Below are 22,944 nucleotides of genomic sequence, written 5' to 3' on the forward strand. Positions count from 1 at the left end.
GTGGCACACGCCTGTCATCACAGCTACTCGGGAGGCTGAGGCAGGAGAATTGTTTCAACCTGGGAGGTGGAGGTTGCAGTGAGCCAAGATTGTGCCACTGCACTCTAACCTGGACAACAGAGCGAGACCCCATCCCCCTCCAAAAAAAAAAAAAAAAAAAAAAAGGCAATAGTCAAATAAGAAAATTGAGTTTTGGTGGATCAGTTTTCAGTTGCCTTTCTCAACTCCTCCCCCAACCACAAAAGGTCTCATTCTTATCATACATCCTTTGTTTCATTTTACTCACAGTATTAGGTTGGTGCTAATGTAATCACAGTCTTTGCCATTGAAAGTAATGGTAAAAACTGCAATTAATTTTGCACCAACCGAATAGTTTTGTGGCTCTGAACAAACCCTAACTGACAAAAAAAAAGGGGGGAAGGCATTTCAGGGACTTATGCAGACAATATGAAGTGAAGAGCCTGGCAGCCATATACGAATGGAGGAAGAGAGGGGACCCGCTGTACCTGCAGGGAGTCCCATAGGATGTCGCTATTATCCAGAAAAAAATCAGGTAGTGTCTTGTCTGAGATGACACCAGTGGAGATGGCAAGAAACCAGAAGCAATAGGAGGCAGAGCAGATGGAACTTTCTAACTGGACTTGCTGGTACTATAAAAGTATCCTCCAAATAAATGGACTTCTAAGAAAAAAGTGCTGTCTGGCCCAAATAGATGAGCAGTTCTATTTTTTGAAGTGTTATATCACAGAGCGTGGCTGCACTCTAGAAACACTGCACTTAACACTGACATTTGATTTGTGACAAAAATATTTTTTAAATGCATCCTTTTTTTTTTTTTTTTTTTTTAAAGCTTGTTTGAATACTTCCATTGTGCATACAGGTTCAGACCTGCAACATGTCTTCTTTGAAGCCGCCTGGGCCTGGACGCTGACCAATAGTGACACCAGGAGTTCCTCCTTGGACACCGTCACCACGCTTCTACTTTCTCAGATATTTATGGCGTAATGGCCCTACTGCATGTGGATTTATAACTTTTAATATTAAACACTGTCAAAAGAATCAATAACCATGCCTGAATGAAGAGAAAGAAATCCCACCACTTCAGGATACAGAGCAATAATGGGACACAGCAAGTTCTTTAAACTGTGACATAAATAAAGCAAAACTGCTCAGCGATACAAATGAGAAGCTTGTCGTTGGAGGAAAATGTTGGGTTTCATTCCCAACCTTTTTTTTTTTTTTTTCATATTGACTAAGAATGTAAGAAGAAAACATGAGGAAATTTACAAATTCTAAACAATTACAAGGACTATGGCAGTGATGCACCCAGCAAGTGACAGAGCTGGGAAAAGGCCTCTGCAGACAGGTCAGCCTGGGAAAAGTCCCCTCCTCTGTGTCAGCTCAGGCTTTCGCCATCCTGCATTCCTTGATATGAGCCATTCATCTTAAACCGGTAAGTAAAGCCATTGAAGCCATTCAAAAACCCAGGAAATACATCGGGCTCCTTGAATGAAAAAATCAGCTTGTGGCTTCATTAACTCTTCAATTTAACATGGGTCAGTCAACCTCAAGTCACCAGGGTTGAGTAGATGGCCTTTGTGTAGACTGTGGTCTACAAACTTGTAACTAGTACCACTGGCTTCCCAAATTTCTCTGTTTAGTGGCCAACTGAAAACATGGTTTTTTTTTTGTTTGTTTAAAATGGGGCTGGGCACGGTGGCTCACGCCTGTAATCCCAGCACTTTGGGAGGCTGAGGCAGGCATATCATCTGAGGTCAGGAGTTCAAGACCAGCCTGGCCAACAGAGTAAAACCCCATCTCTACTAAAAATACAAAAATTAGTCAGCTGCGGTGGCAGGCGCCTGTAATCCCAGCTACTCGTGAGGCTGAGGCAGGAGAATCACTTGAACCCGGGAGGCAGAGGTTGCAGCAAGCCGAAATCGTGCCATTGCACTCTAACCTGAGCAACAAGAGCAAAACTCTGACTCCAGAAGAAAAAAAAAAAAAAAAAGGAAATGTGGGAGGAAAAGGGAGAGGGAGGAAGAAAAGAGTATTTCAACCCAGATCGAAATGCAACATTACTCACTATAGTAACATCCTAGAGTTGGGACAAGTGCAATATTATTGTCAAGACACTGTCGGAATAACTGACCTTTAAATTTTACTTAATTTGAAAAACGGAGATCTCATCTCTGCCCTTTTCATTCTCAGAAGGTTCCACACTCAATGCCTTGAGAATGTTTGATGTAAAATTCTTGATTTTGCTAGCAACACATATTCCTGACAGTGAAACATACACCAAGCTACTGGAATACAACGGTTATCACTTGCTTTTCTTCATAAAGAACCGTCCATGTTGAAGCCCGTCCTGTGCTTTTTCTAGAGGGGATTTTCTGTCCCATGGAACCCCAGTCATAGCTTGCCTCCCAGAAATAGCAATACTTCGAGCCGGTTGCACAACTGGTTCTTAGCTGTATTTGATCAGTAAAGTGCTTAAAATTTGTATTACTTTTAAGTTCTGGCAAACCATAGACAGATGTTTTAAACATGGAAAATATCTATATTCCTCTCACAGTTTCATCTGGAAGGCTATTGTTGAGATGCTGTGGTCTAGCTGGTAAAATGATGGGTTCAGAGGCAAGAATCCATGGCTCTTCACTAAATAGCTGTGTGGGTTTGGGCAACTTAGTTAACCACTCCACACACGTTTTTCCCGTCTGTGAAATGAAGGGGTTGACCAGGTAACTTCCAGATGGCATCCACGCGTCTGTGATTCCTTTAACTTGAAATGGGTATTATTGACCGTCTATAGATCATTAACTAACAATGAAAGCTATACTTTCAGAATGGATTTTTAAATGTATATTTTAGGCTGGGCACAGTAGCTCATGCCTGTAGTCCCAGCACTTTGGGAAGCCGAGATGGGTAGATCATTTGAGGTCAGGAGTTCAAGACTAGCCTGGCCAACATGGTGAAACCCCATCTCTAATAAAAAATAAAATAAAATGTATATTTTATATGCATGTGCAGACGGACATCTCTCTATCTCTCTATCTATCTATCTATCTATCTATCTATCTATAAAGACAGAATGAATTTCCATTTCACATTCTTCAAAGTTTAAAAGAGAACTCCAGGCCCAGCATGGTAGCACATGCCTGTAATCCCAGCACTCTGGGAGGCCAAGGCAATCAAGGATTGCTTGAGCTCAGGAGTTTGATACCAGCCTGTGCAACATGGCAAGCCCATCTCTACTAAAAACAAAAAAATTAGACAGGCATGGTGCTGTGTGCCTATAGTCCCAGCTACTTGAGAGGCTGAGGTGGGAGGATTGCTTGAGCCTGGCAGACAGAGGCCGCAGTGAGCCAAAATCACACCACTACACTTCAATCTGGATGACAGAATGAGACCCTGTATCAAAAAAAAAAAAAAAAAAAAAAATAAGAGAGAGAGAGAGAACTCTGGGACGGAGGGCTGGTTTTAAGAAAACCCCAATGCCAGGCACAGCAGCTCAAGCCTGTAATTCCAGGACTTTGAGAGGCTGAGGTGGGACAATTGCTTGAGTCTAGGAGTCTGAGACCAGCCTGGGCAACATAGTAACACCTTGTTTCCACAAAATTAGCTGGGCATGGTGGGGCACTCTTGTGGTCCAAGCTACTCTGGAGGCTGAGGTGGGAAGATCCCTTGAGCCTGCGAGGTTGAGGCTGAGGCTGCAGTGAGCCTCGATCACACCACTGCACTCCAACCTGGGCAACAAAGTAAAACCCTGTCTTAAAAAAAAAAAAGAACCCAAACTTGGCATCCTGGCTCCAATGTTTTCTGGCTGGGTGACTGTGCAGCATTTAAAAGCTTCTCATGATTTAGTTTCCTCACTTGAAAACTGGAATAATACCTGCCTGATTAACCACATAAGATTTGAAATAAAAAGCAAGTAAAATGATACCTAAAAGCACCACTTAAATAATAAAGTACCAGACCGGGCATGGTGGTTCAGGACTGTAATCCCAGCACTTGGGGAGGCTGAAGCGGGCGGATCATGAGGTCAGGAGTTTGAGACCAGCCTGGCCAACACAGTGAAATCCTGTCTCTACTAAAAATACAAAAATCAGCTGGGTATGCTGGCATGCGTCTGTCGTCCCAGGTACTCAGGAGGCTGAGGCAGGAGAATCGTTTGAACCCCGGAGGCAGAGGTTGCAGTGAGCTGAGGCCGTTCCATTACACTCCAGCCTGGGCAACAGAGTGAGACTCCATGTCAAAATAATAATAATAATAAATACTATACAAATGTTCAGGATTATGATTAAACTGATAAGAACAGACACTACACTTGATCTTAGCCAAAAGGCCAAGAAGCGATAGGATTATGATTATACATCAAACTTTGAATTATTTTCCAAATATTTGCTGAGTATCCTTGGACAAATCAGCGTAAACTTGTTCTTTCAAAAAATAAGCAATAAGGGGCTGAAGTTTATGAACCAAACTGAAGCTGTAATTTGCTTATCCTGTAAATGAATTTCTTCATTTGAGGCCTGTGATTATTAAAAGTAGATTGACAGCTGCAATTGACATTACAACTCATTAGGTTTTTGGAAATGATGCACCAAAGTGACTACAGCTACAGGGGGTCCTCATTATCCATGGATAAGCAGTACTGGAAATGACGTTTTCAATGAATGTGCTTCCTACAGTGGGTTAAGTCTCCATGATGACCTTCAGTACTTTCCAATATTCAAATCCTTGTGTAGCCCCCTTCCACCCTGTACCTGAGCTGGCCTGTGAATCACTTTAACCAACAGAATGTGAAGAAGGTGATGCCAAGCCAGTTTGGGACCCATATCATTGGAAGCAGCTTCTGCTTTTGTACCTTCGGAAACCTTGAGTTGCAATGTAAGAAGTCTGGCTACCTTCCTACATGGAGAAGAAGGGGCCTTGAGACAATACGGAGAGAAAGAGAGAGGCCCCAGCCATCCCAGGGCCCCCATTCATCTCAGCCTTGTAGCTGTCCATGTGAAAGTAGCAGGTAAGTGAGTTACCCTGGACATTCTAGTCCAGCCAAGATCCCAAATGATGTCCGACCCAGCTAAATGCAACTAGCAGAGTCTGACCAACCCACAGAATGATGAGGGACAATAAAATGGTGGTTGTTCGCAACCTCTGGCTTAGGGATGGCTATAAATGTGTGTGTCCCTCCAAAATTCCTATGTTGAAATCCTAATCCCCGGTAACTGTATTAGCAGGTGGGGCCTTTGAGAGGTGATCAACTCATGAAGGTAGAGACTTCATAAATGGAATTAGTCCCTTTATAAAAAAGACCCCAAAGAGCTCCCTCCTTCCTTCCACCATGTGAAGATACAGCAAGATGACCATCTGCAAACCAGGATGCAGGCCCTCACCAGACACCAGATCTGCCAGGGCTTCAATCTTAGACTTCTCAGCCTCCAGAATGATGAGAAATAAATTTCTGTTTTGTTTTTTTGAGATGGAGTCTCACTTTGTCACCCAGGCTGGAGTACAGTGGCGTGATCTCAGCTCACTGCAACCTTTGCCTCCTGGGTTCAAGCGATTCTCCTGCCTTAGCCTCCTGAGTAGCTGGGATTACATGTGCACGCCATCATGCCCAGATAATTTTTTGTATTTTTAATATAGACGGGGTTTCACCATGCTGGCCAGGCTGGTCTCGAACTCCTGACCTCGTGATCCACCCGCCTTGGCCTCCCAAAGTGCTGAGATTACAGTCGTGAGCCACCGCGCCTGGCCAAATTTCTGTTTTTTTGTAAGACATCCAGGCTATGTTATTCTGTTAGAGCACCCTGAAGGGGTAGGTGGTTTGTTACATAGCAGTAGATAATCAAAATATAGAGACCAACACCGAATAATATGTCATTTTTAAAGGGCTTAAGATTTTATGCTAAAAAAATCAAAATAAGTCATCATTATAAATATGCCCTAATGGTTAGAACAAAGAATTAGCTGAGTGTTAGATTTGGTGGGGAGGGAAGGTCATTTTTCTGACAAAATTATGTGAGACGACATTCTTTTCCTGACTTTTATACCCCAGTGATGAAAAAAGTTCTGCAAAAATATTTTTGAAGACTATCATTTTTTTTACCAAGGTCCTCTATTAACTGGTTGTTATGCAGCTTCTTCTATTCTGAAGTACTTGGGCTGTTAAGGGTCTAACTCCCGGATTCAAACAATTTTCCTGCCTCAGTCTCTCAAGTAGCTGGGATTACAGGCACGTGCCACCACAACCGGCTATTTTTTTTGTATTTTTAGTAGAGACGATGTTTCACTATGTTGGCCAGGCTGGTCTCGAACTCCTGACCTCGTGATCTGCCCGCTTCGGCCTCCCAAAATGCTGGGATTACAGGCCTGAGCCACCGCGCCCGGTCTGGTACTTTATTATTTAAGTGGTGCTTTTAGGTATCATTTTACTTGCTTTTTATTTCAAATCTTATGTGGTTAATCAGGCGGTATTATTCCAGTTTTCAAGTGAGGAAACTAAGTCATGAGATGCTTTTAAATGCTCCACAGTCACACAGCCAGACTTTGGCTTCAGAGGTATTTTGGCATTTCTCCAGTATCTCTTTCAGCAGCTTCATGACAAACTGCATCTTTAAGGTATTCAGTTTTAGTTTGCAATCTCTTTGCATCATATTACTTGATATTTATGAGCATTTACAGCATTCGGCCAGAGACAAAGAAAAAGACGCGGAGATGCAAGGCAGGAACAGAAACTGATATTAAGGACACAGGAATGCTTACAGGAGAGCTAATTTTTTCCCCCCCCAGACAGAGTCTTGCTCTGTCGCCCAGTCTGGAGTGCAGTGGCGCAATCTCAGCTCACTACAACCTCCCGGGTTCAAGCGCTAGGAGAACTAATTTTTAATAGTTCATTTGTGCATAGATTTGGTTTATCTAAGTAACTTACTAGCTGGGGTGTGGTGGAGATGAGGACTCATAATGAATACATCATGAGGTTCCACAGTATATCCCAGCATGGCATGGATTTGTCTTCCTTTGACTTCATCAGGGGCTTCGTCAGGCTAGAGGTGGCGTGAGCAGAAGGTCTCCTTTATCCCCAATAGTTATACAGTATCTAGTGTTTAGTTTGCATCAGTGAGACTCAATTGAACTGAATAGAGAGAAGGAAAGTATAGTACCTAGTTTAAACCTTAAAGAATGAAAGAGCCAAACGGTTTATTCCAAAGTGAATAAAGTACAATGTGCTCTAACTCTAAAATTCCAATCAAGTTTTTTCCTTTTTTGAAGTTTGCAAGGAAATTGGGCATATAATATGGAGAGCTATGCCCTAAGACCCACTAGATTAAATTACTCTACAAATAATTACTTTTTCTTTTATGTCCAGACAAACAGGAAGTCTGGTTTAAATTTTGACTTCTTAGTGAGAAATGAAGAGAATAGAAGCTACGTACATAAAATTCTCACTTCTACAAACTAAACCTGAAGCACAGTGTACTTTACTTTCATAAATTCCAGAGGGTACAACATGATAGAAAACTGTTCAAATTTCAAAAAGCTGTCCAAAAGTCCAAATACCAAAGAAGTAAAGTATTTATTAGGAATTACTATCCCCAGATAAGCCCCAAAACATGGTGGGGGAGAAGGACTGTATTAGTCTGTTCTCATGCTGCTGATACAGACATAACTGAGAGTGGGTAATTTATAAAGGAAAGAGGTTTAATGGACTCACGATTCTATATGGCTGGGGAAGTCTCACAGTCATGGCGGAAGGCGAATGAGGAACAAAGCCATGACTTACATGGCAGCAGGCAAGAGAGCTTGCTCAGGGGAACTCCCATTTAAAAAACCAGCAGAGCTCCTGAGATTTATTCACTACCAGGAAAACAGTATGGGCGAAACCACCCCGTGATTCAATTATCTCCACCTGGCCCCACCCTTGACACGTAGGGATTATTACAATTCAAGGTGAGATGTGGGTGGAGACACAGTCAATCCGTATCAGGCATACATGATTCCAGTTTTATCATGGGATAAATGCTAAATAATAAAAATAGTATCTGTATAATATTTAAGGAACTTATAACCAGCAATGCAAGAAACACCAAATAACCAATTGCAATTTTTTATTTCTAGATATCCAGCTTCACATTCAAGAAAAAATCTTTCCATTTAAAATGGTAACTTAGTCCTTAAAAGTTAGCAGTAGTGATATTGTGGGAATCCCATAGAAAGCATCACTTGAGAGACGGTTACAACAAATCCAGCCCATTCATTGACTTGTTTGTGAAAACAGGAAGACTGTAGTGAGTGTGGAGATATGAAAACCTCCTAGCCACAACGCTGGCAAAAGTACAAATTTGCCCAACTTGTCTGAAAAGTAATTTAGCAGTAAGTATCCTGAGTCTTAAAAATGTTACTCCGCTGGTGGGAATCTGTCTTAAGGGAATATTTAGACATGTGTAAAAAAGATTTATGCTCAAAGAGTCCATTGTGGCATTATATAGAATGGCAACAAAATGTCTTATAACATAGGAATGTTTACATATAAACAGGATGGAACATTATGCAACCGTTCAATTATATTTGCAAAAAATATTTAATGACATAGAAAAATGCTCTTACATTCTGTATGCTCTTTGATGTAAAGAAAAAAATAAGGAAAATAAAGAAAAATGCTTTTATTACCCGAGAAAGCAAAACACAAAACTAGTTTAAGTATTTTACGTATGATAAAAATTTATATGGAGTGTATGTATCTACATATAAGTAGGCCTTAACAGACAGAGATACTAAAATGTTAAGCTTATCTTTGAGCAGGAGTGAAGATAGATCTTTTTTTTTTCTTTCATTACAATTTAATGTATTTTCCAGTTTTTAATGTTTATGACATTTATAATCAATAAAAGGTAGTAAGATGGGAAAAGATCAATGCTACTAGTGTAAATCCATCAGATGCTTATACTAATGTCACAGGTAAAATAGTAAAATATAGATTTTGAATCCCCCAACCAAAACACACAGGCAGGCAAAGAGTTATGAAGTCAAGAGCTATTTCAGATTCTTTATTATCACAAAGTTGCTAATTGCCTGTCTTGCCTGAGATTTGATATTGTTCCTGCGCAATATTTCAGATCAAATTACACGCCTTTCTAGCACTATGGTTCATTTTAATTCAATTCAAGCTGTTTGAGGTAGTCCATAGCTGACTGATTTTGACTTTGGTGGAAGTCTTGAAGCCCAGTGACAATTCTGGAAAAAGCTCCATGGCCTGAATAATTTTTATCACACTTAAGCCAGACCAGGAACAAGATCTCATTTGAACACACTCACGTGTGGGGTTAGCAGTGGAAATGGAGGCGGGGGTGTCATGAAGGGAACTTCCTAATCAGAAATTAGGAAGTGCGAGTCATCATTTGTAAGTTAAAAAAAAAAAAAAAAAAAAGAGAGAATCAAGAACAATACATTTTAAGTACAGATAAACCAAAAAAATAGAACCACAGAAAAAAATCTTTTTAAAGAATAGAACCATAAGAATTATTTTTTGTTTTTTTGAGATGGAGCCTCGCTCTGTCGCCCAGGCTAGAGTGCAGTGGCACAATCTGGGCTCACTGAAACCTCCACTTTCCGGATTCAAGTGACTCTCCTGCTTCAGCCTCCCAAGTCGCTGGGATTACAGGCACCCACCACCACACCGAACTCATTTTTGTATTTTTAGAAGACATGGGGTTTCACTCTGTTGGCCAGGCTGGTCTTGAACTCCTGACCTCAAGTGATCTGCCTGCCTCGACCTCCCAAAGTGCTGGGATTATAGGCGTGAGCCACTGCTTCCTCCCAGGAAACCTTTTTAATGGAGGGCAAACAGCCTCAATAAGATGAAATAAAAAGTTACTATGGATTTGATAAATACGTATTAAACAGTTAATAAGTGTAAGATGCTATGTGAGGCAGATAAGGTCTATGGGAGATACAAAGATAGATAAGAGTCCCTTGGCCTCACTTGGAGGCTGGGAACCAACAATCATGCCTTGTGTTCATTGACTAAGCCCCTATGTGTTGCTTAAAGCACTTTACATCTCTCATCTCAAATTCTCATGAATGTATTGCTGGCTTGATATTCTATGAGGAAAGTGAGGCCAAGAAAAGTTAAGAAACTTGCCCTTGGACTGAAAGGCTGCAATTCCAACCTGAATCTGCTTAGAGAAAGGCAAATATTGACTACGAACAGCACTTCACACAGAGTTCTGTTAAGATTAATTAGACTAGTTTAGCCGACAATGACAAAATAGATAGCAACCTTATTGGATAATTAAAAGCCCAGCACTTGGTAATTTACATGACATGTCTACATTTTCCACATTCTCTCTGATGCAACATCTACAAATGCTCCTATTTAAATTTAAAAAAAAAAAAAAAAAAGGCCAGGCATGGTGGCTCATGCTGTAATACCAGCACCACTTTGGGAGGCTGAGGCAGGAGGACTGCTTGAGCCAGGAGTTCGTGATCAGCTTGGGTGACAAAGTGAGACCTCGTCTCTAGAAAAAAAAATTCAAAAATTAGTCAGGGGTGTTGGCACGCACCTGTGGTCCCAGCTACACAGGACGCGGAGGCAGAAGGATCATTTGAGCCTGGGCTCGAGGCTGTAGTGAGTCATGTTCACAATCTCAGAAATGAACAAACAAGAAAACAAAACAAACTCAGATTTCATCCAAGACTCCTGCCTCACCCACACCCACTCAGTTTCTAAATCCTGTAAATTCCACCACTTTAATAGCTCTTCGGTTCATCTCTTCCCCTTCCCTCTCACAGTCACGATCTTAGCAGGAACCACCATCACCTCACAGATGGATTCCAGTAAAAGCTTCTCAGCAATCTCTCCACTTTCCAGTCCACCTTAGGAAGCATTTAGCCTATGTCTAAAATGCAGACATGAACATGTCTCTCCCTGAGTCTTCTAACCTTAAAAAACAAATCTGAACATAGAGTCTGATAGTACCCTGTGAACCCACTGTGCGCTCGCCTGCCCTTTCCTGGACTTTACATCTTCTCCCGTCCCAAGGTCTCTGAGCAGGTTTCTGCCTCTGCTCTCAGCTTGTGAATCCAACCCACTCCCACTCTCCTCCCTGACCCTTTCCCAATCCTGGCCAACTTCTACTCAGCCTTCAGTACTCTTCCTAACTAGAAGACTGTCCTGTGGTTCCTCCTTGTTGCTCAAGCAATACAGGTAAGATGTCAATTCTAGGTACTGTCATAGCACCTCAAGTTTCACCTTAATAATGCACTTCTTCTGATTTTTTATTTTTGGCCTTTTTTTTTTTTTTAAGAGACAGGGTCTCACTCTGTCACTCAGGCTGGGGTGCAGCGGTATGATCATAGCTCACTGCAGCCTCAAACTCCTGGGCTCAAGTGTACCTCCTACCTCAGCCTCCTGAGTAGTTGGGACTACAAGTGCATGTTGCCACACCCAACTATTTTTTTAATTTTCTATAGAGAAAGGGGTCTCCCTATGTTGTCCAGGCTGGTTTTGAACTCCTGGACTCAAGGGATCCTCCCACCTTGGCCCCCAAAGTACTGAGATTATAGGCATTAGCCATCGCACCCAGCTACCTTCTTCTGTTTTATGTCTTTTCCATCAGACTTGGAGTTCGCTGGGGTGAGTCACATCTTCTTTGCCTCTCAGTCCTCAGTTCCCTGCAGTGCCTGGTACATAATATGTATTTAATATGGTACATCTAGATGCTTGCTTGTTTTAGTCCAGCTTTATCCACAAAGGGTTTGAGGAAACTTACACAAAGGAAGCATATAATAAAGTAAGAAAATAAAAAATAAAGCAGAAGCAAAGAAATTATAAATAGAAGTGGAATTAGCACTAGAAAAGAACAACATAAATGTGTAGTTAATAGAGGGTAAAAGTTATTTAAAAAAAAAAAAGAGCTAAACATTTTCCTGGAATCTTTTTTGTTTTGAGATGGAGTTTTGCTCTGTCACTCAGGCTGGAGTACAGTGGCTTGATCTTGGCTCACTGCAACTTCCACCTCCCGAGTTCAAGTGATTCTCCTGCCTCGGCCTTCCAAGTAGCTGGGATACAGGTGTCTGCCACCACACTCGGTTAATTTTTGTATTTTTAGTAGAGATGGGGTTTTGCTGTGTTGGCCAGGCTGGTCTCAAACTCCTGACCTAAAGTGATCTGCCCTCCTCTGCCTCCCAAAGTGCTGGGATTACAGACATGAGCCACCATGCCTGGCCATTTTCCTGGAATCTTTATTCAATATATTTCTGACAATAGATAATTCTGAGATCACAGCACAGCCCTTTTATGGAATATCACATTATTTTCTCAAATCGGAATAGCTAAAAATTATTAAAAAGCATGGAAAATGTTTTTCCAAAAGTATTTGGGCTCTGGATTTTGAAGCCAGGTTTGTTTTTTCAACTTTTCAACTTTCCTGTATCTTCACACTCCAAGTTATCAGAAGGCAGCAAATATACTATTTTATTTTACTATTATTACTTTTTGAGACGGAGTTTTACTCACGTCACCCAGGCTGGAGTGCAATTGCACACTGCAACCTCCGTCTTCCAGGTTCAAGCAATTCCCTTGCCTCAGCCTCCTGAGTAATTGGGATTACAGGCACCCATCCACCACACCTGGCTAATTTTTGTATTTTTAGTAGAGAGGGGGTTTCACCATGTTGGCCAGGCTGGTCTCGAACTCCTGACCTCAGGTGACGCACCTGCCTCAGCCTCCCAAAGTGCCAGGATTACAGACATTGAGTCACTGTGCCTGGCAGCAAATGTGCTATTTTAGATTATTCTTCTTTACCCAACCACATAGGAATACACAGCCTTTTTTGTTTGTTTGTTTGTTTTGGACTTTTTTGTTTGTTTTTGTTTTTTTAACTTTCCCTTACTATCCACAGTAGTGCCCTTTTATCCACAGAAAATCTGTTCCAGGGACCCCAGTGGATGCATAAAACTGCAAATAGTACCTAACCCTGTAGAGACTATGTTTTTTTCCCCATATATACATGCTTATGATAAACTTTAATTTGTAAATTAGGCACAGTAAAAGATTAACAACAATAACTAATAATAATATAGAAGAACTATAACAATATGCTGGAATAAAACTTACGTGAATGCGGTTTCTCTCCTCTCTCTCTCTCTCTGCGTCTTAAGATATCTTAATATTTTCAGACTGCGGTTGACTACGGGTAACTGAAACCACAAAAAGCAAAACCATGGATAAGGGGAGAGTAGTGTAAGAGCCAGAATCTTGAGCATATAAAAACTAACAGCAAGTGACTTCATCTCCAAAGACATTTCCTATCTGCATTGGTGGAAGTCAACTGAAAATCAGAAAACTAAAAATACTTAGTAAAATTGCTGCAGGTGATTCATGGCCGTAAGTCTTCCTTTATGAAAAGTAAACCTGAATAATGGCTCTTAGGCAAATGTTTTAAATGTATCGACCATCCGCAGGAATTTCTTTCTAAGGCCATTTAATTTTTAAATAAACTTTGAATCACAGAAAGGCTGTGTGATTCAGTTGCACAAATAACAATACTATGTTTTGCTAATCCAGAGTTTAAAAGAATCAGGCCAGGTGCCTGTAATTCCAGCACTTCAGGAGGCAGAGACAGGTGGATCACTTGAGGCCAGGAGTTTGAGACCAGCCTGGCCAACATGGCAAGACCCCATCTCTACTAACAATACAAAAATTAGCTGGGCGTGGTGCCATCTGCTTGTAATCCCAGCTACTTGGGAGGCTGAGTCACAAGAATCACTTGAACAGGGGAGGCGGAGGTTGCAGTGAGCTGAGATGGTGCCACTGCACTGCAACCTGGGTGACAGAGCAAGATTCTGTCTCAAACAAACAAACAAGCAGTGCAGGTACATGTTTTTAGATGGTCTAACCTAGCCTGTTTGGTGTAAAAAAAAATGGTAGTTATAACAGAAAAAGGTCTGACAGACACTAGCAGGGAGCTCAGAGACTTCCATTCTGACTCTAGCCCTTGCCTTGCTCTGGTCTGCTGCTGGCCTGGACACCTGGCTGGGAAACTCGACAACATAACCAATGAAAGGGAGAGCTGTACTTGTAACTAGACTTTGTTTTGATAACTAACTCCATTCCCATATTTGGAACAGTATATGCAACTCTAAGCTATAACAGTGATATGGTTTGGCTCTGTGTCCCCACCCAAATCTCATCTCAAATTGTAATCTCCATCATCCCTACATATTGAGAGAGGGAAGAGATGGGAGGTGACTGGATCATGGGGACGGTTTTCCCCATGCTGTTCTCATGATAGTGAGTGGGTTCTCATGAGATCTTCTGGTTTTATGATGCAGTTTTCCCTGCTCTTACTCACCCTCTGTCTCTCCTGCTGCCATGTAAGACATGGCTGACTCCCCTTCCACCATAATTGTACGTTTCCTGAGGCCTCCCCAGCCATGCGGAACTATGAGTCAATTAAACCTCTTGCTATTACAAATTACCCAGACTTGGGTAGTATCTTTATAGCAGTGTGAGAACGAACTAATACAAACAGCGATTGCACAGAGTAAGATGCTCAATAAATGTCTGCTCAACCAATGAGCAAATATTTAGTTCCGTTCTATCCACCCTTCAATTCCACATTGATGGAATGTAATTTCAGCCACAAGCAAACCTATGTTTTCATTGGCATTATGTCCTTTTTATAGGTTTGTGACCAATGATCTTTAAGCTTCCTGAAATATTAAGAAAAGCTGCTTTGATTTACAGATCTGAGGGGGCAACTTGGGTCTTAAGTTCTCAGGGCATAGGAAGGGAATGCAAGGAAATCAGCTTTCCAAACATGTGCTAATTTCACCTGCATACATTTCAATGTAATGTAGCAAATGTTTGCTGAGGATCTACTAACTCCAACAGAAGATTTGCAGGAAAACAAAGATGAAAAAGAAACAATCCTGGCCCTAAGAGAGGAGCCACCAACACGGTGCCTGGCACATACATGGTAAGTAATGAGACACTCATTGTTTTATATATTAATAGGATATTTATGATACAAAGCAGAGTGCAGTAAATGCTAGGAGAGAGGTACTGATATGGCTTGGTCATGTCCTCACCCAAATCTTATCTTGAATTGTAGCTCCCACAATTCCCATGTGTCATGGAGAGACCCAGGGGAGGTCTGACTGAATCTGAATCTGACTGAACTGAATCATGGGGGTGGGTCTTTCTCATGCTGTTCTCGTGATAGTGTTTAAGTCTCATGAGATCTGATGGTTTTATAAAGAGGAGTTCCCCTGCACGAGTTCTTTCTTCCCTGCTGCCATGTAAGATGTGACTTTGCTCCTCCTTCCCTTCTGCCATGATCATGAGGCCTCCCCAGCCATGTGGAACAGTGAGTCAATTAAACTTCGTTTCTTTATAAATTACCCATTCTTAGGTATGTCTTTATCAGGAGCATGAAAATGGACGGATACAGGTACAAAGCAAGTGCCCTGTGAGATTGGTATGGACAACGTTCACTGATACTGGAGGAATGAGAAGGCTTCCTGGAGAAGGTGGCATGTCACAGAGACATTCTGATGGTATGAGCAATGAGAATCATGCTTCCAGACTTTAAAGCATCCCATAAAGGCTCATTGTAGGTTGCACATTAGCTTACAGTGAAAAATAGTGACACAAGGGCCTGACCCAGAGGATGAGAACTATATTAGGGTGATCATTAAGTAGACAGTTGGAGTACAGGTTGAAAGCTGGAGAAACCGGAGACCAGGAGGTGAGTCAGGAAACAAAAGTAATTTTCCTTGTTCCTCAGGGATCTTAAAAGCAGGACTGTCTGTCAGGGAAAACACAGACCTGGATAAATACTCTTTTCCCCCCTGCTCCAACTTATAATAATCATAGTTTGAAAACAAAATAGAAAAGCCTTCAAAGTTGAGTAAAACCAGCATGACCTGAATACTTAACTGATCTCTCGAATGTGTGTATTGACAGGAAAAAAGTTACATCAAAATGTTTAGAACAATTAGAAAGTTCCTAGGAATTGAATTCTGAACTCTCAATCCCACAACGGTGACCACTACTAATGAAGTATTTGTATGGATGTGTCTTCATAAAACCCTGACTATATTAAAGCGTCAGCTTTCTATATTGCTGGTTTCATTACCTTCAAGAGATTATGGAAGATCAGAAGTGTTATCTACCATAATAATGCTGTGTGTTTCTCTGAAGAGCTTAGATCCTCTACACACTTTAATTAAATCTCCTAATGTCCCGGTGAAATAGGTAAGGGATCAACAGAAGGTGAGTCATCAAAAACAGTGGAAGACCGGACCATCGGATGTACTTTGAGACGAAATCCACATTTATTATCATTGTTCCCATTTCACCAATGAGGAAATGGGGTTATTATTGAGACAAGGATGATGAGCTATATTTCACTTTCATTAAAGGCAGAGTCCACTGCTATAGGTTCCGTAAGCATCCCGTGGGAGACCTTTAAAAATGGGATAACAACCATGGCCTCTGAGATTTCTCCTTTGGGAGTCGACCAACACTTATTAATAAACATCTAAAATGTGCGCCAAAGAAAATGTGCATTGACTGGGCGCAGTGGCTCACACCTGTAATCCCAGCAGTTTGGGAACCGAGATGGGCGGATCACCTGAGGTCAGGAGTTCAAGACCAGCTTGGCCAACATGGTGAAACCCCGTCTCTACTAAAAATACAAAAATTAGCCGGGCATGGTGGCACCTGCCTGTAATCCCAGCTACTCGGGAGGCTGAGGCAGGAGAATTACTTGAACCCGAGAGGCAGAGGTTGCAGTTAGCTGAGATTGCGCCATTGCACTCCAGCCTAGGTGACAAGAGTGAGACTTGGTCTCAAAAAAAAAAGAAAAAAAATATGCATCGCCTGTTTCTTATAAAAGAACACAGGACAATAATCCCAATTTATCATGATAATCCCAATTATCATTTATCATGATAATCTCTTAGCTTTAAGTAAGTGGTTTATCAGGAGCTTGGCTGAGTTCTTCCCTCTGTCTCCAGTTTTCCCTCAGTTTGAGAGATGAGTGAGCATCAGTCTTTTTTTTTCCTTTTTTTTCAAGACGGAGACTCGCTCTGTCGCCCAGGCTGGAGTGCAATGGCACAATTTCAGCTCATTGCAACCTCTGCCTCCCAGGTTCAAGCGATTGTCCTGCTTCAGTCTCCCAAGTAGCTGGGACCATAGGCACATGCCACACGCCCGGCTAATTTTTTGTATTTTCAGTAGAGACGGGGTTTCACCATATTAGCCAGGATGGTCTCAATCTCCTGACCTTGTGATCCACCCACCTCGGCCTCCCAAAGTGCTGGGGTTACAGGCATGACCACCATGCCCGGCAGGCATCAATCTTAAGGAGGTAATGTTAAGAGTAGATTATGTGGCCGGGCACGGTGGCTCACGCCTGTAATCCCAGCACTTTGGGAGGCTGAGGTGGGTGAATCACTTGAGGCCAGGAGTTTGAGACCAGCCTGGCCTACATGGTGAAACCCCATCTCTACTAAAAATACAAAAATTAGCCAGGCATGGTAGTACATGCCTGTAATCCCAGCTACTCAGGAGGCTGAGGCAGGAGAATCGCTTGAACCCGGGAGCCAAAGGCTACGTGTGCTGAGATTGGATCACTGCACTCCAGCCTGGGCAACAGAACGAGACCCTGTCTCAAAAAAAAAAAAAAAAAAAAAAAGAGTACAGAGTAGATTATGTGGAAGACAGTACAAATCGCAGGGCTGGAAAAATTGCCAAGACTAGAAAACTCACAACAAGTCTTAACTCTTAGTTCTACCCTTAGGATACTGGTATAAACAAACCCTAAAGTCAGACTCAGAAAAACAAATACACATGCAGCCATCATATATGATTTAATTTGTAAACCAACTGTACTTCTTATAAAGGAAATAAATAAAGTAAGTAAACCACTTTGACAGATTATCCACTGCTCTCTCAATCCAACCACCTCTCAAAAAGTCCTAGGAAAAGGCTGGGCGTGACGGCTCACACCTGTAATTCCAGCACTTTGGGAGGCCGAGGTGGGCGGATTGCTTGAGGTCAGGAGTTTGAGACTAGCCTGGCCAACATGGGGAAACCTCATCTCTACTAAAAATACAAAAATTAGCCGGGCGTATTGGCAGGCGCCTGTAATTCCAGGTACTCAGGAGGCTGAGGCAGGAGAATTGCTTGAACCCGGGAGACAGAGGTTGCAGCGAGCCAAGATCATGCCAGTGCACTCCAGCCTGGGCAGCAAGAGCGAGACTTCATCTCAGAAAAAAAAAAAAAAAAAAGTCCTAGGAAATACGGCCATGGCTTCCAGTAAAACAGAGACTCCAGTTTGGAAAAAAAAAAAAAAAAAAAAGTCATGAAAAAGATAAATGTTATTTTAGGTAGTAATTTGGTATCACTCAAGTCTTAAAAAGTAATGGAAATGCATATAATGAAACCCTAGGGCAATATATGGTTATAAAACAGGTATATTGATTCAGAATATGCTTAAAATGGTTTGATGATTATAAAAACGAAAAGACAAAATCAAAATTTTGTTGAGAGTTTGTGGAACTCCAAGTTTGAGAAAAATTGCTTTAGAGGTAGCCTTTATTAATGGTCTAGGAAAGAACTCAAAGTAAGAAATTTTGCCTAGTCCTAAGAGAGTGTGGCACCTGACAGAGAAGTGTTTTGGGGAAAGACTAGTATTTGATGTACTAAAAGTAAGGTAACAAACAGTAGATTTCCACTCCTGAAAGCTGATTTACTACAATGGGGTCAAGGGCAAATCTGTAACGACTACATGTGTCATAGAGCAATAATCACTCTTTCCCAGTCTTTGAGATGGCCAAGAAAATACTCTAACTGAATTCTAAGTTCTCTAGAGAAAAAGTCACATAAAAATAGAAAAAATCTCTACCATCAAATAACAAATTTTAATTAACTCATTTATATATAAAATTATATATGAAAGTAAAAAGCAATTTAATTATATTTAATTTGCTTAAATTTAATTTGCTTATATATTTTCCCCATAAAAATAAGCTGCATTAAAATATTTAGAAAGGTTTGTCTAGCACCATAGCTTAATTTAGCACCTCAATCATTGCTATCACCTGCTTCCTAAGAATTCACAGAAAATCATGTACTTAAAATATTACACTTTGGGAGGCTGAGGCGGGTGGATCAAGAGGTCAGGAGATCGAGACCATCCTGGCTAACACAGTGAAACCCCGTCTCTACTAAAAAGACAAAAAAATTAGCCGGGCGTGGTGGCGGGCGCCTGTAGTCCCAGCTACTCGGGAGGCTGAGGCAGAAGAATGGCGTAAACCCAGGAGGCAGAGCTTGCAGTGAGCCGAGATCGAGCCACTGCACTCCAGCCTGGGCGACACAGCGAGATTCCATCTCAAAAAATAAATAAATAAATAAAATAAAATATTATTTGACACAATGATTTATCTATATATTTATATAATTATGTAAGTAAAAATCTCCTTTCACTGTAGTTTTAACTGTACTTTAACAATATTGCTGATATATCAAATGACTGTAATTTTTGGCCAGGCACAGCGGCTCATGCCTGTAATCCCAGCACTTTGGGAGGCTGAAGTGGGCAGATCACCTGAGGTGAGGAGTTTGAGACCAGCCTGGCCAACATGGTGAAACCCATCTCTATCAAAATTACAAAAATTAGCCAGGCATGGTGGCGGATGCCTGTAATCCCAGCTAATCGGGAGGCTAAGGCAGGAGAATCTCTTGAACCTGGGAGGTGGAGGTTGCAGTAGGATGCCTGGGAAACAGAGTGAGACTCTAAAAAAAAAAAAAAAAAGACTGTAATTTTCATCTCTTTTCAATCAACTTTATATCTGTGACTTTAATAATTTAATAAATTTCTCAAAAAAAGAAAGTTTGAGTCAAATTACAAATCTACTGCTAAAAAGTGTCAAATTATTACAAGTCATCCAAGTAAGGACTGGTTTTGAATTTAGATTAATGGTTTTTAAAGTAGGTAAAATATATTATTAAATATTAAAATGTATAATGCTTAAAATGAAAATATTTGCATTTTAATTAATGTTCAATACTATTTGATTTTAGAATTTTTGAGCTGGAATAAACGATGGAGATCGTTTAATTTGATGACTTCAATTTTAGATGCTAAAATGGAATCCTTAATCTTTGGAAGAAATTAGAACCCAGTCTCTCAACTTGTCCAACATTCGTTTTCCTAAGCTATCTAAGTATTTACTATGAACATCAAAAATAGTTATTCTTGTCTCCATTAATACAGAAGTATTAACCCAAAGTGACATCACGTCTTAGCCTAAAAAAGAAGCTATGTTAACCCAGGACCAGAAGACCTAATCTCAATTCCACTGTTCACTGCATGACACGAAGCAAGCCCTTTAACTGCAGTCTGCTTTCCTTTTCCTAATTAGAAAAATAAGACTCTAGTAATTTAAATTGTCTTCTTCATTTGGTCATTGCAACAGGGGTAATAAAAATAACTCTGGGCCGGGCGCAGCGGCCCCCACCTGTAATCCCAGCACTTTGGGAGACCACGGAGGGCAAATCACCTGAGGTTGGGAGTTCGAGACCAGCCTGACCAACATGGAAAAACTCCATCTTTACTAAAAATACAAAATTAGCCAGGCATAGTGGTGCATGCCTGTAATCCCGGCCACTCGGGAGGCTAAGGCGGGAGACTCGCTTGAACCCGGAAGGTGGAGGTTGTGGTGAGCCGAGATTGCGCCATTGCATCCTAGCCTGGGTAAGGACAGCAAAACTCGGTCTCAAATAAGTAAACAAACAAATAAATAACTCTGAAATATACAGCATATCTAAGTGCAAAGCAAATACTTAATAGCAAAAACTCAACTATATTTAAACAAAGGAGCTGTAACTACTTTGAGTCATAATTAGGAGGGAATATATACGAGCTGCTGTGTAACCTGAGAACATCTAAACTAGCAGATGCAGGGGTGTAGCTAACAAGTTCCGTAGTTCCTAAACGTTCCTAGTTTTTAAAAAATAATCTATAGTTATCTAAACCATACAATAATTACCAGTTTGAGAACAAATTAGAGCCCTATGATTTCTCAAAGGCCCCACTGATTCCTTAAACAGAGACAAATGTGGAGTAGCGATAGTACTGCTAGTAGAATCTGAAGAATTTACTATAGACCCATCCTGTAACTGACATATGCAGAGTATAAACCTTTCCAAGTATGATTCTCTAATAGTAAAATATACTTGTCCAAGTGACATGTGAAATCGTCCAGCTCGAGCTGACCTTCAAAAAACAAACAAAACTTATCAACTGCAATCTCTTGGATAAGAAATAGATCTTGCAACTGGAAGGGGTGAGAAGAATCACTAAGTAGGTTTTAAAAGTGCTGTAGAATGCAAATTTTTGAAGAAAAATACATTGATACTATGCATGGAGAACAGTCTGAAAGAAAATACCCAGAGATGCTAATACAGGTCATCTCTGGGAGTAGAATTTTTAAAGATTTTTAAAAATCTTTTTTCCCTTTGCACTTATCTGTTCTGTCTGATTTTGAATATGGAGTAATTTTGTTGCATAAAAAAAAGGTTATTTTTCATGGAAAAAACTTGCTTTAGTCTCTTGTATTAAGGGAGGTAAGGTGCTTCATGGCTACTTCAAAAATGAAACAAAAAGGCTGTCAATGTTAGCGGTTGTGATAGGAACGGAAATTGGACCCACACTTCTTGTGTCTTGGTACTGTTTTTGGCTGCTTTAGAGGACCAGCAGAGAGGGAGAAAATCTGGAGAAGCACCTTTGGTGACAGCTTTCACACCCAGTAAATACCAAAGGGCAGAGTTGCAAATGGTACCTTGACACTATTCTAAGCTTACACTCGCCATGTACTCCTTCCCCACAACTTTCATTTATGGATTGCATGTCTCCGTCTCAAATTTAAACACGCATTGCTTTCAGTGTTTAATTACAATTTAATGGAAATATGACTTGCATTCAAATTAGCTTTTGGTTTTCACATCACAAATGTGCATCCAAGTTATTGTGTCATTATAATCTCATGTTATAATGGCTTCATAATACAAGTCCCTGCAGGGTTGAATTAGTAGTTTCCTATGGTAATCGCCCATCACTATAATATCATAATCGCATAAGCACAGTCCCCACATGCATACACTGCAATCATTTTGACATTGTAAGAGCATTTTAATAGTATTAGCATAGATTCTCCAGAGAAATCATCTCATTGTCACTGCATTACCATATAAGATTAATAGTGATGGAGCCAAGTTGTTGTGATATGAGAGCTTAAAAAAAAAGTGCTGGGCAGCAGTAAAGCATTTCAGTTCTCAAAAGGTCAATCCACTTTGCAGTCAGGTCTTCCTACAATCCTTAATTGAATATAAGGTTCTTCCACAAGATATTAGGGTTTCTTTTGTTTTTTCTTTTTTTTTGCTGACAGTTCATACAACAGTAATAAATTGGGTCAGACCCTCTCTGCTGTAGAGATAGGAAAAGCAGACATGGTGCCTGTCTTCAAGGAGTTTGCAATTTAATCAGGTTTATAACAAATTTTATACAGCAGGTAGGTAAATGGAATGAATACACATGATAAACAATGTACTTTGAGGGCCCTGCATGGTGGCAGATGCCTGTAATCCCAGCACTTTGGGAGGCCAAGGCGGGTGGATCACCTGAGGCTGGGAGTTGAGACTAGCCTGGCCAACATGGTGAAATATCGTCTCTACTAAAAATACAAAAATTAGCTGGCTGTGGTGGCGTGCACCTGTAGTCCCAGTTACTGGGGAGGCTGAGGCTGGAGAATCGCTTGAACCTGGGGGCGGAGATTGCAGTGAGCCAAGATCGCACCACTGCACTCCAGCCTGGGTGACAGAGTGAGACTCTGTCTCAACAAAACAAAAACAAAGTACTTTGAAGTAAC

The 22,944-nt window shown here is 41.0% G+C and overlaps 1 protein-coding gene and 1 pseudogene across 17 annotated transcripts in view; both read right to left on the reverse strand.

The window, feature by feature from the left end:
* The window catches only part of LOC105488210 (phosphotriesterase related), a 140,353-nt gene that overhangs the window by 97,833 nt on the left and 19,576 nt on the right, over window positions 1-22,944 (reverse strand). For 10 of the 17 annotated variants that reach the window (XR_011608234.1, XR_011608233.1, XR_011608232.1 and 7 more), the window contains 4 exons: window positions 13,121-13,203; window positions 11,593-11,685; window positions 10,566-10,648; window positions 6,935-7,138 (listed from right to left, as the gene is read on the reverse strand). The exons of 1 other annotated variant lie outside the window; for it this stretch is intronic. Coding sequence is in view for 4 of the 16 variants with exons in the window: in XM_071070432.1 (XP_070926533.1) it covers window positions 6,935-7,004 (70 nt within the window). In the remaining 12 variants the exon portion in view is untranslated. Of the gene's footprint in view, window positions 1-6,934; window positions 7,139-10,565; window positions 10,649-11,592; window positions 11,686-13,120; window positions 13,206-22,944 lie in introns of those variants that run through there. 6 more of the 17 variants (XM_011752080.3, XM_071070436.1, XM_071070438.1 and 3 more) reach the window with 4 other exon arrangements.
* Window positions 4,205-4,357, reverse strand: LOC112427797 (U2 spliceosomal RNA; annotated as a pseudogene).

This window comes from Macaca nemestrina, chromosome 9 (assembly GCF_043159975.1).
Source record: "Macaca nemestrina isolate mMacNem1 chromosome 9, mMacNem.hap1, whole genome shotgun sequence".
In the NCBI taxonomy this organism is placed as follows: domain Eukaryota; kingdom Metazoa; phylum Chordata; class Mammalia; order Primates; family Cercopithecidae; genus Macaca; species Macaca nemestrina.